The following is a 12,394-nucleotide window of genomic DNA, read 5'->3' as shown; positions in this document are numbered from 1 at the left end:
TCAGCAACACCACATCAACATCAGCAACACCAACACCACATCAACATCAGCAATACCACCACCACCATCGGCTAGAGCTAAAACAGAAACCATAGACAACATCCCGCCTGCAACAGAACACCCTAGAAATACAAAGACATTAGGAAGACAAAAGAAAAACTAACTTCAAATTACACATTAAATATAAAGAAGGGTACCTTGGTTTAATAGAGAGCTTTGCAGGCAATAAAACACCCTAGGAAAACAAAACATCACAGCAACAAAACACCCTTTGAAAACAAAGACATTAGTAAGTGTGAGGGGGTCGAAAAAGCGCGAGGCTAATGCGTGACCTTGCCCCTCGTGGGTGTGACGATTCTTTTTATTCAATCAAGTGTAATTGGATTTCCCGTGAGTATACACCCAATTGACTAGTAATATAGGAGTCGCCATTCAGTTTTTAACGACAATGAGAAAAACTGACAAAACCCGGTTATCGTGACATAAAGGGAGTGCAATTATGTTTGACCACGACGGCCGTAGGTTCCCTTGTGATCCCTGGTGTGGGGATCTCTCAATATACACCCGCAAGGTAGAGATTGAGGGTTCGGGGGACTGTAACTACCGAGAGGAGTAATTCGCTCGTCGATAACTCCAGAGGCAGGATATCCTTACTAGCTCAGCATAAATAATTGAAGGGACATGAGTTAACTATTAAACTAATCTGAATTGATTTTAGCAATATGCAACATATAATACTAATTCGATCGTGATTATCTGATTTAAATAACATTAAGGGACCTAGCATGATAATCCGATTTCCCAAAAATATTATATTTGTTAGGCGTGATAGAACAATCATATTAGGTTAGTTTAACAGTTCATAAAAAGGGCGAGGAAAGCAGTTAAATCATCGAAAAGGGACACATCACGATGCACCCTTGAGAGGTGCGTCACGGTCTCAGAAAACTAACCACTTTGACTTTGCTATTTCTCCTTTTTATTTAACGAATCTCGATTATGGGACATGATACGTTCTGTTCGATTTATGGATCGATTGCGACAGAACGCGTGAACAGTTTCGCAGCGAGAGGCTTAGGCTAAGGGGTTTAGAGTCAATACTCAGAATATATTATGTGTTGTTGTGTGTTGTTTCACGTCGAAACTAGGGGCCTATTTATAGGGAAGAGTTCGTGGAAAGATAGAATTGCAGAGTTCTAATCGGCAAAGAATTAGGAAAAGAGACGTACCCAGGTACTTTCAGCGCCCAGCTCTGGGCGTCAAAGATTTCGGCGCCCAGCTCTGGGCGTTGAAAATAGGATCCTAGCAATTTCAGCGCACAGGGCTGGGCGTCAAAGATTTCGGCGCCCAGCTCTGGGCGTTGAAAGTGATGTCTGGGCCGAATTCTTTGTCAGATTCGGATTCCTGAAATCCGTAGAGTTTGAGATTAATTCGAGTCTTTTAGCGCGTATTAATTTTGTGACGGAATGCGTCGGGGCCCGTTATGAACTCTAGGCTCGTTAGGATTTTAATTAATACGTAACTCTTATTTCCGAATCATATTAGGAATAGGATTCTCGCGGTTTTCTATCTCATTTAGGATTTATGTTGGAATGCAACACCTAATTCTGACAGGTTTCTATCTTTTATGATTTGCCACTTTTAGAAGCTACCTTTTACGGCAGTTACTATTTTTAGCAGGTTTCCATAAATAGCAGGTTTCGGGTGAAATGAAATGGGGAATCGAGATTCGTTTATTTTATAGGAGATGCGTTGTCAAGTGGAGTTTTTATGCTTTCATCATCGAACCTTTCCCTTGCGGGAACGGGGACAAAAGTAGGTGCCTACAGTTAGCCCCCACTTTGACTGAGTCTTGGAGTAAGACGATGGTCAAAGTATTAGACGGAGTGTGTCACACAAGCCATGGTGTATGTGACCTGTTTTGCGAGGGTCTCACGAGCCCCCGAGTGATAACATTTGACTTAAGGGTCATCACTTGAAGTGTCGGCATATCCCTCACGTGTCATTGGGATTTGTCAACTGATAGTATAGAAACTTCCTCACTTTGTCATTGGAAGGATCTAAAGGTGCGTAGAAACTCCCTCACTTTGTCATTGGGAGTAGCTACAAATGTTTTCGAAATTAAAGCTGTAAAGTGTAATTGGGCCCGGCCAAGCCCAATCACGAGGTAAAACATTTTTAAAGGTTCTCATTTTCAGGGCTAGCTAAACGAGAAAACCCCCTTGTTTTTATAGGACGTAAAACGAAGGAAAATCCAGTACCCTTGTTTTTATAGGACGTAAAATGAAGGAAAATCCAGAAAAAGTTATCGTTGCAGCGACTAAGGACCTGCGCTGTTAGTGACGCAGACCCCGGCCGCTGAAGGTGGGCGAGCCTGTCCGCTGAGGGTGGACCCCCCGTCCGATAGAAGTGGACGAATCTGTTTTGATGTTTTTGAAAATAAGGACCTACGCGGTTAGTGACGTAGACCCCGCCGGCTGAAGATGGCGAACCTTGTCCGCTGAGGGTGGACACCCCGTCCGATAGAAGTGGACGAATCTATTTTGATGTTTTTGAAAATAAGGACCTACGCGGTTAGTGACGTAGACCCCGCCGGCTGAAGATGGCGAACCTTGTCCGCTGAGGGTGGACACCCCGTCCGATAGAAGTGGACGAATCTATTTTGAAATTTATTTTGCTTTTTTTGAAAATAAGGACCTACGTGGTTTGCGCCGTAGACCCCGCCGGCTGAAGATGGCGAGCCTATTTTAAATTTGAAGACTTTATTTTTGTCAAAAACTGAGGACCTGCGCGGCTAGTGACGCAGACCCCGCCCGCTGAGGGTGGGCGAGCCCTGTCCGCTAAGGGTGGACGTCCCTGAATTCGTTTTTTCGATTTGGGAACTCGCGCGGTTGGTGACGCGACCTTGCCGACTGAAGATGGGCAAGTTCCTATTTCTTTGGTTCTTTTTTATTTCTTTTGAGAATTTCCTTTTATTCATTCTTGCAAGAGCGAATTCTTTCGAGGGATGCTCGGATTTAGTTGTAACCTGAATGTGGGTTGACAACGTACTTAGACGGACCATTGTCTTGTGGTCATCACCTTTCATGGTTTTAAGCTAGTCTTTACGGCTCAATCTTGCCACTACCTGGGTCCTTGATTAGGGGACTATGTATAAGTATCAACGACGACCTTTGTCTTTAAGTCGTAATCCGGTTTTATTTTTTGAGGTTATCCAAACACGGGACTTCGTACAGCGTAGTCTGGGAATATTAACTTTGCATACTTTCTTTTAAGATATATTTTTTTCTTTCGAGTCCCCAAGCACTCGCGCTTGGCGGTCATTTCTTGTCAAAGAGATTCCTTGGGGATACGCATTTTGTAATGTCCTTGATCGTGTTTGGGATCGTGCTCGTAAGTGCGAGCGATCTTTGTAGTGGTGTGCTACTTTGCCAAAGTCGTGAGGTGCGACTTTCGGCAATTTTCAAGTCGAATGAGTATGGCAGGGCCCAAAAGAAGTTAGGGCCCCTTTTTTTTTGAGCCTGGGTTCATTTTCGGCGCCCAGGCCTGGGCGTTGAAATAATTCACGCCCAGGTGGGGGGTTGAAAGTGTTGTTAGGGCTGGTCTTTGGACGACACAGTCGGCCTCTTGTTCATTCGTTTATCTCACTTGGAAGTTCTATGTATTCTCTTCTTTTTTGTTTTTTCTTTGTTTTTAGAACTTGATGATTTTCTTGAGAAGCCGTAGCCGATTGGTGGACTACGGTGCTTGTCGCTTTGGGGCGATTATGTTAAGGAACTCTTGCTCTTAAGGTGTACAGTTATTGCAATAGTCGGGCGAGTCTATATAGCCCGAGGAATATATCTTGACGTGTAAGACTTTGATCGCTCTTATATTTTTTGAACGTGTTCGTGAATGTTCAATACTTAAAATGATGATATGTATGTGCGAACGAGTGTTCATAGAATGGTCGTTGTGTGCGGTCCATTAATCAGTTTGCTTGAATCATTTTTTTTTTTTTTTTGAGCAATGACTGATTTTGAATAGTTTGCTTAGAAGCTTGATAGGGTTCAGGCCCATTCATGAAGTGGGATCAAACATCGTGCCCTTTCGATTGTTCAAACATTTGCTTTGAGATTTTTTTATTTTGCTATGGTTGTTTCGTAGCTTGGAGCTCCCAAGTATGCATGTTGGGATGCTTCCTTTTGGCGTACGATTTTGTAGGTTCTTTCGAGAAAGATGCCTTGGGGTTTCGCTCATGTAGGTGCGAGTTATCCCTTCCGTGGTAGGTAATGTTTGCTACCTTTAATCCTTAATGTAGAAGTCGTGTGGCTTGCATTTGGGCGATAAGTAGTATTTGCCTCTTATTCTTGGTCGTGCTTGCATTAGTGCAATGTGCCTTACCTTTTTTTTAGACTTGTACTGTGGGATTATGGTGCAACGCAGGCTTGTGTGGCCTAACGGCGTGTCTTAGAACATTCCTCCAAGTGTTGGGATATCATTATTTGGAGTATTTTATCATGCCTTGTTCAGGTGCTCGAATAAGTGTAGCACCTTCTGCGTGGGTTTGCACGGCTTATTACTTCGTTCGATGCGAGGATTCATAGGTGTTTCTTTCTTTCTTTTTTTAATATCTGGGTAACTTGGTTAGCAGAAAGATTCAGCGCCCAGGCTGGGGCGTTAAAGATATCGGCGCCCAGCTCTGGGCGTTGAAATTGATTTCTGGGCAGAATTTTGACAGTTCTTTCTTTCTTGATTTTTTCCTTTCGCTTTTGCTTTGGAACGAGGTAGACCGTGTAACGGGCGCTTATAAGGCGAGCGTTAGGTGCAGTAGTTTTAATCGGAGTTTTGGTGACTCGCGATTTTCAGTTACCCTTGTTAGTGGGGTGACTTTATATACTCTAAGTAATGCTTAGAATTTGGTAGGGGTTGCAGCCATTCTAAGGTTTGTTTTTCACAATTTAAAGCTTAGGATTGTGCCCCTATGATGTATGTATAGCATTAGCTTCGAGAATTTGCGATAAAACCGTCATTTCGAGCATTTTTAGAGTGTTTTTCTCAAGCCCCCAATTGTAGCTACGGAATTGGCTTGGTGCTATAATGCTTTGCATACGTCTTTATGCATTCATGGTGACATGGATCATGAATAGTTTGAACCAGACTCGTTTAGTGCGAGGTACGTTCGGGTAGTAATTTGCTACTTTTCTTGTAAATATCGTATTGTGCGACATTGCCATGGTCAAGGTAGTCACATGTTGAAGTGTGCCTTGTCCAAAAGCTATGTGCCTTTCTTTACCCATAATCATATTTATATATCTTTTAACTCACTTGCAAAATTGAGATAAACGCATACTTAGCTTAAACCAACGTCACTTTATTATGTTCGAAGAAGTCTTTGAAAATTATTTGAAATCTGAGTCCTACTATGTACAATCCGAGGTGTCCTAAGTAAGTTTGACTTATAGAAGGGTTCGTACAGGATTACATGAGTGAATCAAAATACTGTTACGATTTTTGGAATGTTGTCTAAGGATTTGCTGGAAGCCAGGGTGCAGGCGTCAAGATATACTTGTGCCCGTTTGGCATATGCTTTAGGCTTTTAGGGCCATCTTTTCCAGAATTGCGGGAATATAAACCGTTGTCAAATTGACTTAGATTTACTTGGTGTATGTCTGCACAAAAGGTCAAGGTGTACTTAGTTCTTTCCCTAGCCCTTTTCATTTCAATTTTTTAGCCCCCAGTTACTGTTATGTCTTCCCATTAATAATGTTTTCAGATTTCGATTTTAGATGCCCGTGTCATATGTCTGAGTAGGGTGAGCCTTGGTTAAGTGCCAAGTCCTATTGACAATGTCTGATTTTTTTAAAGGGGATTCACGAGCATTTGAGTTACCATGAACGGGTGCCCTGAGCTCGAAGGAACGATGGGGCGACGTCGTAGAACAATCCTCTTTATTGCAAGCTTACTGCCCTTATTACTTGTTGGCGATTATGACTGTGTCTTAATGGTGAAAGAAGGTCTTTAAGCGAACGACTATGTCTAGTGGTGAAAGAAAGTCTTTAAGTGAGTTAGTTCGCTTTAAGGGGGGTCAAGTCGAGTACTTTAGAAGTCATGGACGCTTGCGCTACCCCCCATTCAATTGAGGCAAAGCGATCTTTTGAGTCTTGGCTAAGTGCCTAGGAGTATGAGTGCTCCTTCTGGCAAGGGTACGTGCCCTTATTATTTTTCGATGTGTGCTCATTAATTTTGGCATCTTTATGACTTGGATTCTTCTTTTGACTTAAATCTTTCTTTCGACTTGGGTTGCAAGTAATTAAATTTCAATAAGGGACTTCTATTTCTTATTCTTGTTATTCCATAGGCTCTAACAAATTGGTTGGACCGAATCATGGATTGCCTACGTATCCGCCTTAAATAGATTTAATTTGGAATCAGGTCTTGCGTAGTTCTTAACCTAGAAAATGGTTTCATAGAATGCCGATTTTAAACAAGTATGTTCTGAGGTGGAAACATATTATTTGAAACGGTAGAATAAGTGAAGTTTATTATTATTTAAATCTACTGCCAAAAATTTGTTTTATATTTATTTGTTTTGAGTACATGTATTTTTTTGGTGGTACGTATATCTGAATACGTGCTGTACCCCCCAAGTGTTCGTTATTTTTCCGTGCATGTGCGGATAAAATAACGAGCACTTCTGGACAAATTTTAGCAAGCAGAGAGATTCAGCGCCCAGGCTGGGGCGCTAAAGATTTCGGCGCCCAGCTGTGGGCGCTGAAAATTATTTCTGGGTTGATCTTTTTTTTTTGGTGCGCTAAATGCTTCTTTTCCTTTTTAGACTAACTTTAGAGGCGCTTTTGCAAAGTTTCTTTTTATTATTCACATTTTATTATTTTTTGCACTTTCATTTGTTTCCCTTTTTTTTGTTTGTGACTCAAGACGGCTTGAAAGATGGGTTGAATGAGATAGGAGAATTTGTATAGGTGTTGGTCAAGCATGAGGATTATACCTGCTAGGGCTCACAATTTGCATCTTCGTGCTAGTGTCACGAGTTTACACCAACCAAGGCCAATGAGCAGCATGGGGACGGCTCAAGGGTATACAAGTTATATGGTCATTATGCTAATGGTGGTATAAGAGCAGGTTTTGGAAATAAGGGGTATGACGCACGTGTCAATGGTCGTGCGTGGTTTGCGGTTGACAACGAGTTCAAGAACAAGAGTCGAGGTAATGGTTTCTTGGGTCATGGAAATGAGAACATGGATAGGTTAAATGAGCTGAACAGGGACCCCAGAGCCAAGGCGTCTAAGAGCATAAGGATTGGAAAGGGTAGACATCGTAGAATTTTATGACTTGGATTGGTTGACTCAATTCTTTTCCTTCGTTTACTTAGGTAAATTTCGCACTTTGAGAGGTATGGGCTAAGTATTTCATGGCTCTTTTCGCTCTCCCTTTTCTCTTTCCCTTTTTTCTTTTGTTTGGGATTTCTCCCCAACATAAATCCTTCAAATTTTTAATTTGGGCTACAAGGTAGATGGTTGTGGTCTTTGAGTCACGAGGCGAGACTGAGTGAGCCTCGTTTGGTAGGCCTATAGTGGAGCTTTAATTTTAGTAGGCCTAGGGTGGACCTTTAAATTGTCTTACTTTGCAAGCGTATTTAGTCGTTTCTTAAAATGTGCAAACAGCGTAGATTCAAAATGTTGTTTTTACCTTATTGAATTCTAACGAAAGAATTACATCGAAAGTAATTTTTGTTTCTTTTCAGATTCCAGTTTCTGGGATTTAATTGGAAGTTGTGATTTAGACTCAAACTTTCATTAATCTTTCTGATTATAACCCGTGTATGAATACAAGGAGGTGGCCTAGACTCAAAATAATGACGTGGTGTAAGCCTATAATACTTGACCAAGCGACTCTCAGACTTAGGCTAATTGGACCATAACTTTCGTTGGTTGACACTTTAGATTTTAACCTTTGGGTGTTTATTCGTCATGCGCCATTTTGCTTAATGTTGGCAAGGTAGTTAATTGGGGAGATCGAATTTTATTTTTGCAAGACTAGAGTCATTAGTGCGGCTTCTCTTTTAGTGTGTATTGCTTTTACCCCAATGGTTGTCTTATGGCATGCCGATTTGGGTATTTTCATGGTTGGTCATGTTGCATTCATGGAAAATCTTTTAGTCCCTACTTAGTAGTATTTCATGGAGTGAGTGACTCGAGAGGACTATGATAGTCGTGACCCGATGTGATCCTAATCCCTGAGGCCATTAATTTTTGCTAACGGTATTGACACCTTAGGTTCACTTTGGGGTTTGTGCGACTATGGGGGAATGATTTTCAGAATGTGACCGTTTCCATTTTGCAAATACTATAATATATTCTTTTTATTGGTGAGAGAGAGTATTGAGGCCGTAGACTCTTAGCAAGGGATGACAATTACATATGGGTGCTTATTGATTTAAATGTTGGGAAGGGAGACTCAATATGTTTTAACCTTTTTATTTGCAGAACGACACCAAGCATTAGGACCGATTCTATGGATAAGACAACTAAGACTTAGGATTTAGATTGTACTTTGGCATAGCCTAGTCTAGACTCGGATTTATTTGGACATTTATTTTTTTGAAGACTTTATTCGAACATTTATTTTTTGAATACTTCGCCCATGTGACATTCAAGGTTTAATTAGCATGCTCGGCTTTGGTGCCGAACATCGTCGTCGTAGGAGGCCTAACAACGACACAAAGAGTTATTTATTTTTTACAAGTCGCTTTTAGAATCGAGTGCTTTTTCATACGCCCTCGTAGCAATTGTTTTTACGAAAAGTTTTTCTTTTCGCTACGTATTTTCTTTTATGCGCGGGCACCGAGGCTGCTGTGCCTGACTAAAGGGCCAGGCAGCAACTTCAGCGCCCAGCTGTGGGCGTGAGAAATTTTGGCGCCCAGCCAGGGGCGTTGAAAGTGCGTCCCTGGCTGGTTCTCGTTTTCTGTTTGCGTCTACTTTTGTTTATGCGACTTCGATTTTACGTGCTTGCCTAATAACGTCCTTTACGCGTTGTGCAGCGTTTGTGAGATTCGTTACGGCCATCCCGAGCGCCGCTTATTTTTGTGGCGATCACTCGGGTTTGCGGAACACGTATTTCGGTATAACTCTTTGGCAAATTAGTCTATGAATGTTTGGGCAGTTTTTAAGGTCGTTGGTTTTCTAGGATAGTTTGTCACACACAATCACATATTTCGCTACACATAACTACATTACAAACATGGATTTGAAAATTAAATACGCCATGTAGTTTATGATAGGCTTCTATGGGTAGTTTATTTGCGCCTGGCTTGGTACCGCTTCTATCGTAGATCCAACACATGCCCCGGTCGAGGTAGTGTCTTCAACAGACGAATTTCGCTCAAGAGGCCAACCCGCAAGTGCAAGCCAAGGGGGCATGCAGGCGAGAGGGACCTAATGAGCGAGCGATTGGGTTCGGGATAGGTGTACTACCTGCACAAGTACCGAGTGGGAAACATGCGCGGCGTATGCACCCCCCTATTGGCGAAAAAAGGTATCCTTAGTCCCAACTCCCGAGGGAGCCGAGATTCGTTATGATGTTCTGCCCGTTCACATTAATATGCTGATTTTCAGGTCGTCCCAACTTGATGGGGAAATAAACGCGGGGTAGGATCGTTTCACCCTTAGGCTATTTTGATTACCTACAAGCACGAGTATTTCCTTCACTATCCCCAGTGGAGTCGCCACTGTGAGGGGGTCGAAAAAGCGCGAGGCTAATGCGTGACCTTGCCCCTCGTGGGTGTGACGATTCTTTTTATTCAATCAAGTGGAATTGGAGTTCCTGTGAGTATACACCCAATTGACTAGTAATATAGGAATAGCCATTCAGTTTTTAACGACAATGAGAAAAACTGACAAAACCCGGTTATCGTGACATAAAGGGAGTGCAATTATGTTTGACCACGACGGCCGTAGGTTCCCTTGTGATCCCTGGTGTGGGGATCTCTCAATATACACCCGCAAGGTAGAGATTGAGGGTTCGGGGGACTGTAACTACCGAGAGGAATAATTCGCTCGTCGATAACTCCAGAGGCAGGATATCCTTACTAGCTCATCATAAATAATTGAAGGGACATGCGTTAACTATTAAACTAATCTGAATTGATTTTAGCAATATGCAACATATAATACTAATTCGATCGTGATTATCTGATTTAAATAACATTAAGGGACCTAGCATGATAATCCGATTTCCCAAAAATATTATATTTGTTAGGCGTGATAGAACAATCATATTAGGTTAGTTTAACAGTTCATAAAAAGGGCGAGGAAAGCAGTTAAATCATCGAAAAGGGACACATCACGACGCACCCTTGAGAGGTGCGTCACGGTTCTCAGAAAACTAACCACTTTGACTTTTCTATTTCTCCTTTTTATTTAACGAATCTCGATTATGGGACAGGATACGTTCTGTTCGATTTATGGATCGATTGCGACAGAACGCGTGAACAATTTTGCAGCGAGAGGCTTAGGCTAAGGGGTTTAGAGTCAATACTCAGAATATATTATGTGTTGTTGTGTGTTGTTTCACGTCGAAACTAGGGTCCTATTTATAGGGAAGAGTTCGTGGAAAGATAGAATTGCAGAGTTCTAATCCGCAAAGAATTAGGAAAAGAGACGTACCCAGGTACTTTCAGCGCCCAGCTCTGGGCGTCAAAGATTTCGGCGCCCAGCTCTGGGCTTTGAAAATAGGATCCTGGCAATTTCAGCGCCCAGGGCTGGGCGTCAAAGATTTCGGCGCCCAGCTCTGGGCGTTGAAAGTGATGTCTGGGCCGAATTCTTTGTCAGTTTCGGATTCCTGAAATCCGTAGAGATTGAGATTAATTCGAGTCTTTTAGCGCGTATTAATTTTGTGACGGAATGCGTCTGGGCCCGTTACGAACTCTAGGCTCGTTAGGATTTTAATTAATACGTAACTCTTATTTCCGAATCATATTAGGAATAGGATTCTCGCGGTTTTCTATCTCATTTAGGATTTATGTTGGAATGCAACACCTAATTCTGACAGGTTTCTATCTTTTATGATTTGCCACTTTTAGAAGCTACCTTTTACGGCAGTTACTATTTTTAGCAGGTTTCCATAAATAGCAGGTTTCGGGTGAAATGAAATGGGGAATCGAGATTCGTTTATTTTATAGGAGATGCGTTGTCAAGTGGAGTTTTTATGCTTTCATCATCGAACCTTTCCCTTGCGGGAACGGGGACAAAAGTAGGTGCCTACAGTAAGAGAAAAGAAAAACTAATTCAAATTACACATTAAACAAAAAGATGGGTACCTTGGTTAAATAGAGAGCTTTGCAGGGAAATTGCGGCTATCGTGGTATGCCAAATGACCACAACTTTTACATTGTCTTTGTTTCTTTTCTTGTTGGTCGATTGCCTTCTCTTTTCCCCCTTTCATACGTTAACCAGATCCTTTGGTATTCGATTGTTTTGGTGGACGAATCTCAACTTCTTTTGGTGCACTTGATCCGATAAAAGATTCTAACCCTTATGTCTTGCTCTCATTGGGATTACTCTTGAACTCTTTTAATTTTTTTGATACATTTTGTAATTCATTTGAGATAACAGTTAGTTTTTCAGGATCTCTACCTTCCAAATTCATGTTGTTCAATAATTCCAACCAATTATTAGGAATGAGCTTATCCTCATTATCTATTTTGGAACAACCTTCCAAAAGGTTACTGGGCACATTAAAAATCGACTTCCTTGCTTCCATCTTGGTCCACCTGTTCAAGATAAAGTAACCTGGAACTTCAGGCAAACCTTTTCCCTTCAGAATGCTAATATATGTCGGCATGGAATGCCTTCACACTGGAACATTTTGCATGAATAGTGTGCCACATGACTCGTAGGGTTATATACAACCTCACGCATCTTCCCATTTTTTCGAGAATGATTAGCTATAGTTATAACTAGTCCCTCTTTTGTCTCTTTCTTGTCCTCTACTTCACAATCCATACAAGCAAGCCACAGCTGCTCTTGAAACTTGTAAAAGTTAGTGAAAGGGTAGACTTGACTTGCATGTCTCTCCAAATCCCTATTTGTTTTTAGTTCAGGAATTAAAGAAAAGTTATCATTGTCAGACATTGATTGAGAATGTCTCTGTGACTCTACAGTACTCTCAAATCGCATCCAGAACTCCAATATACTCAAATGCGGATTTGTGAAACTACAAAAAAACTACTCTCACTTTCAGACCTCGACATTGTCCATAACACAGTTCCTAAGAAAACATCTTTGAAATAAGATGGTATCCACAAGTCCCTAATCGAAAACATTTGAGAAAGCCAATCATTAGTTTATAACTCAAATTCATTGATAACTGATTTCCAAGATGATTCAAATTCCTC

General features: G+C 41.5%; 1 protein-coding gene across 1 annotated transcript; it reads right to left on the bottom strand.

The window, feature by feature from the left end:
• LOC130463381 (uncharacterized) lies at nucleotides 1–12,176 on the bottom strand. Its single transcript, XM_056832494.1, has 3 exons — nucleotides 11,857–12,176; nucleotides 11,634–11,770; nucleotides 1–122 (listed from the first exon to the last, which is right to left on the bottom strand). Exons 1-3 carry the CDS (start codon nucleotides 12,174–12,176, stop codon nucleotides 1–3), a joined length of 579 nt encoding a protein of 192 aa, XP_056688472.1.
• Between the last annotated feature and the right edge of the window lie 218 nt (nucleotides 12,177–12,394).

Source organism: Spinacia oleracea, chromosome 6 (assembly GCF_020520425.1).
Source record: "Spinacia oleracea cultivar Varoflay chromosome 6, BTI_SOV_V1, whole genome shotgun sequence".
In the NCBI taxonomy this organism is placed as follows: domain Eukaryota; kingdom Viridiplantae; phylum Streptophyta; class Magnoliopsida; order Caryophyllales; family Amaranthaceae; genus Spinacia; species Spinacia oleracea.
The sequence above is the reverse complement of the archived record's forward strand: the minus strand, read 5'-3'. Positions and strand labels throughout refer to the sequence as shown.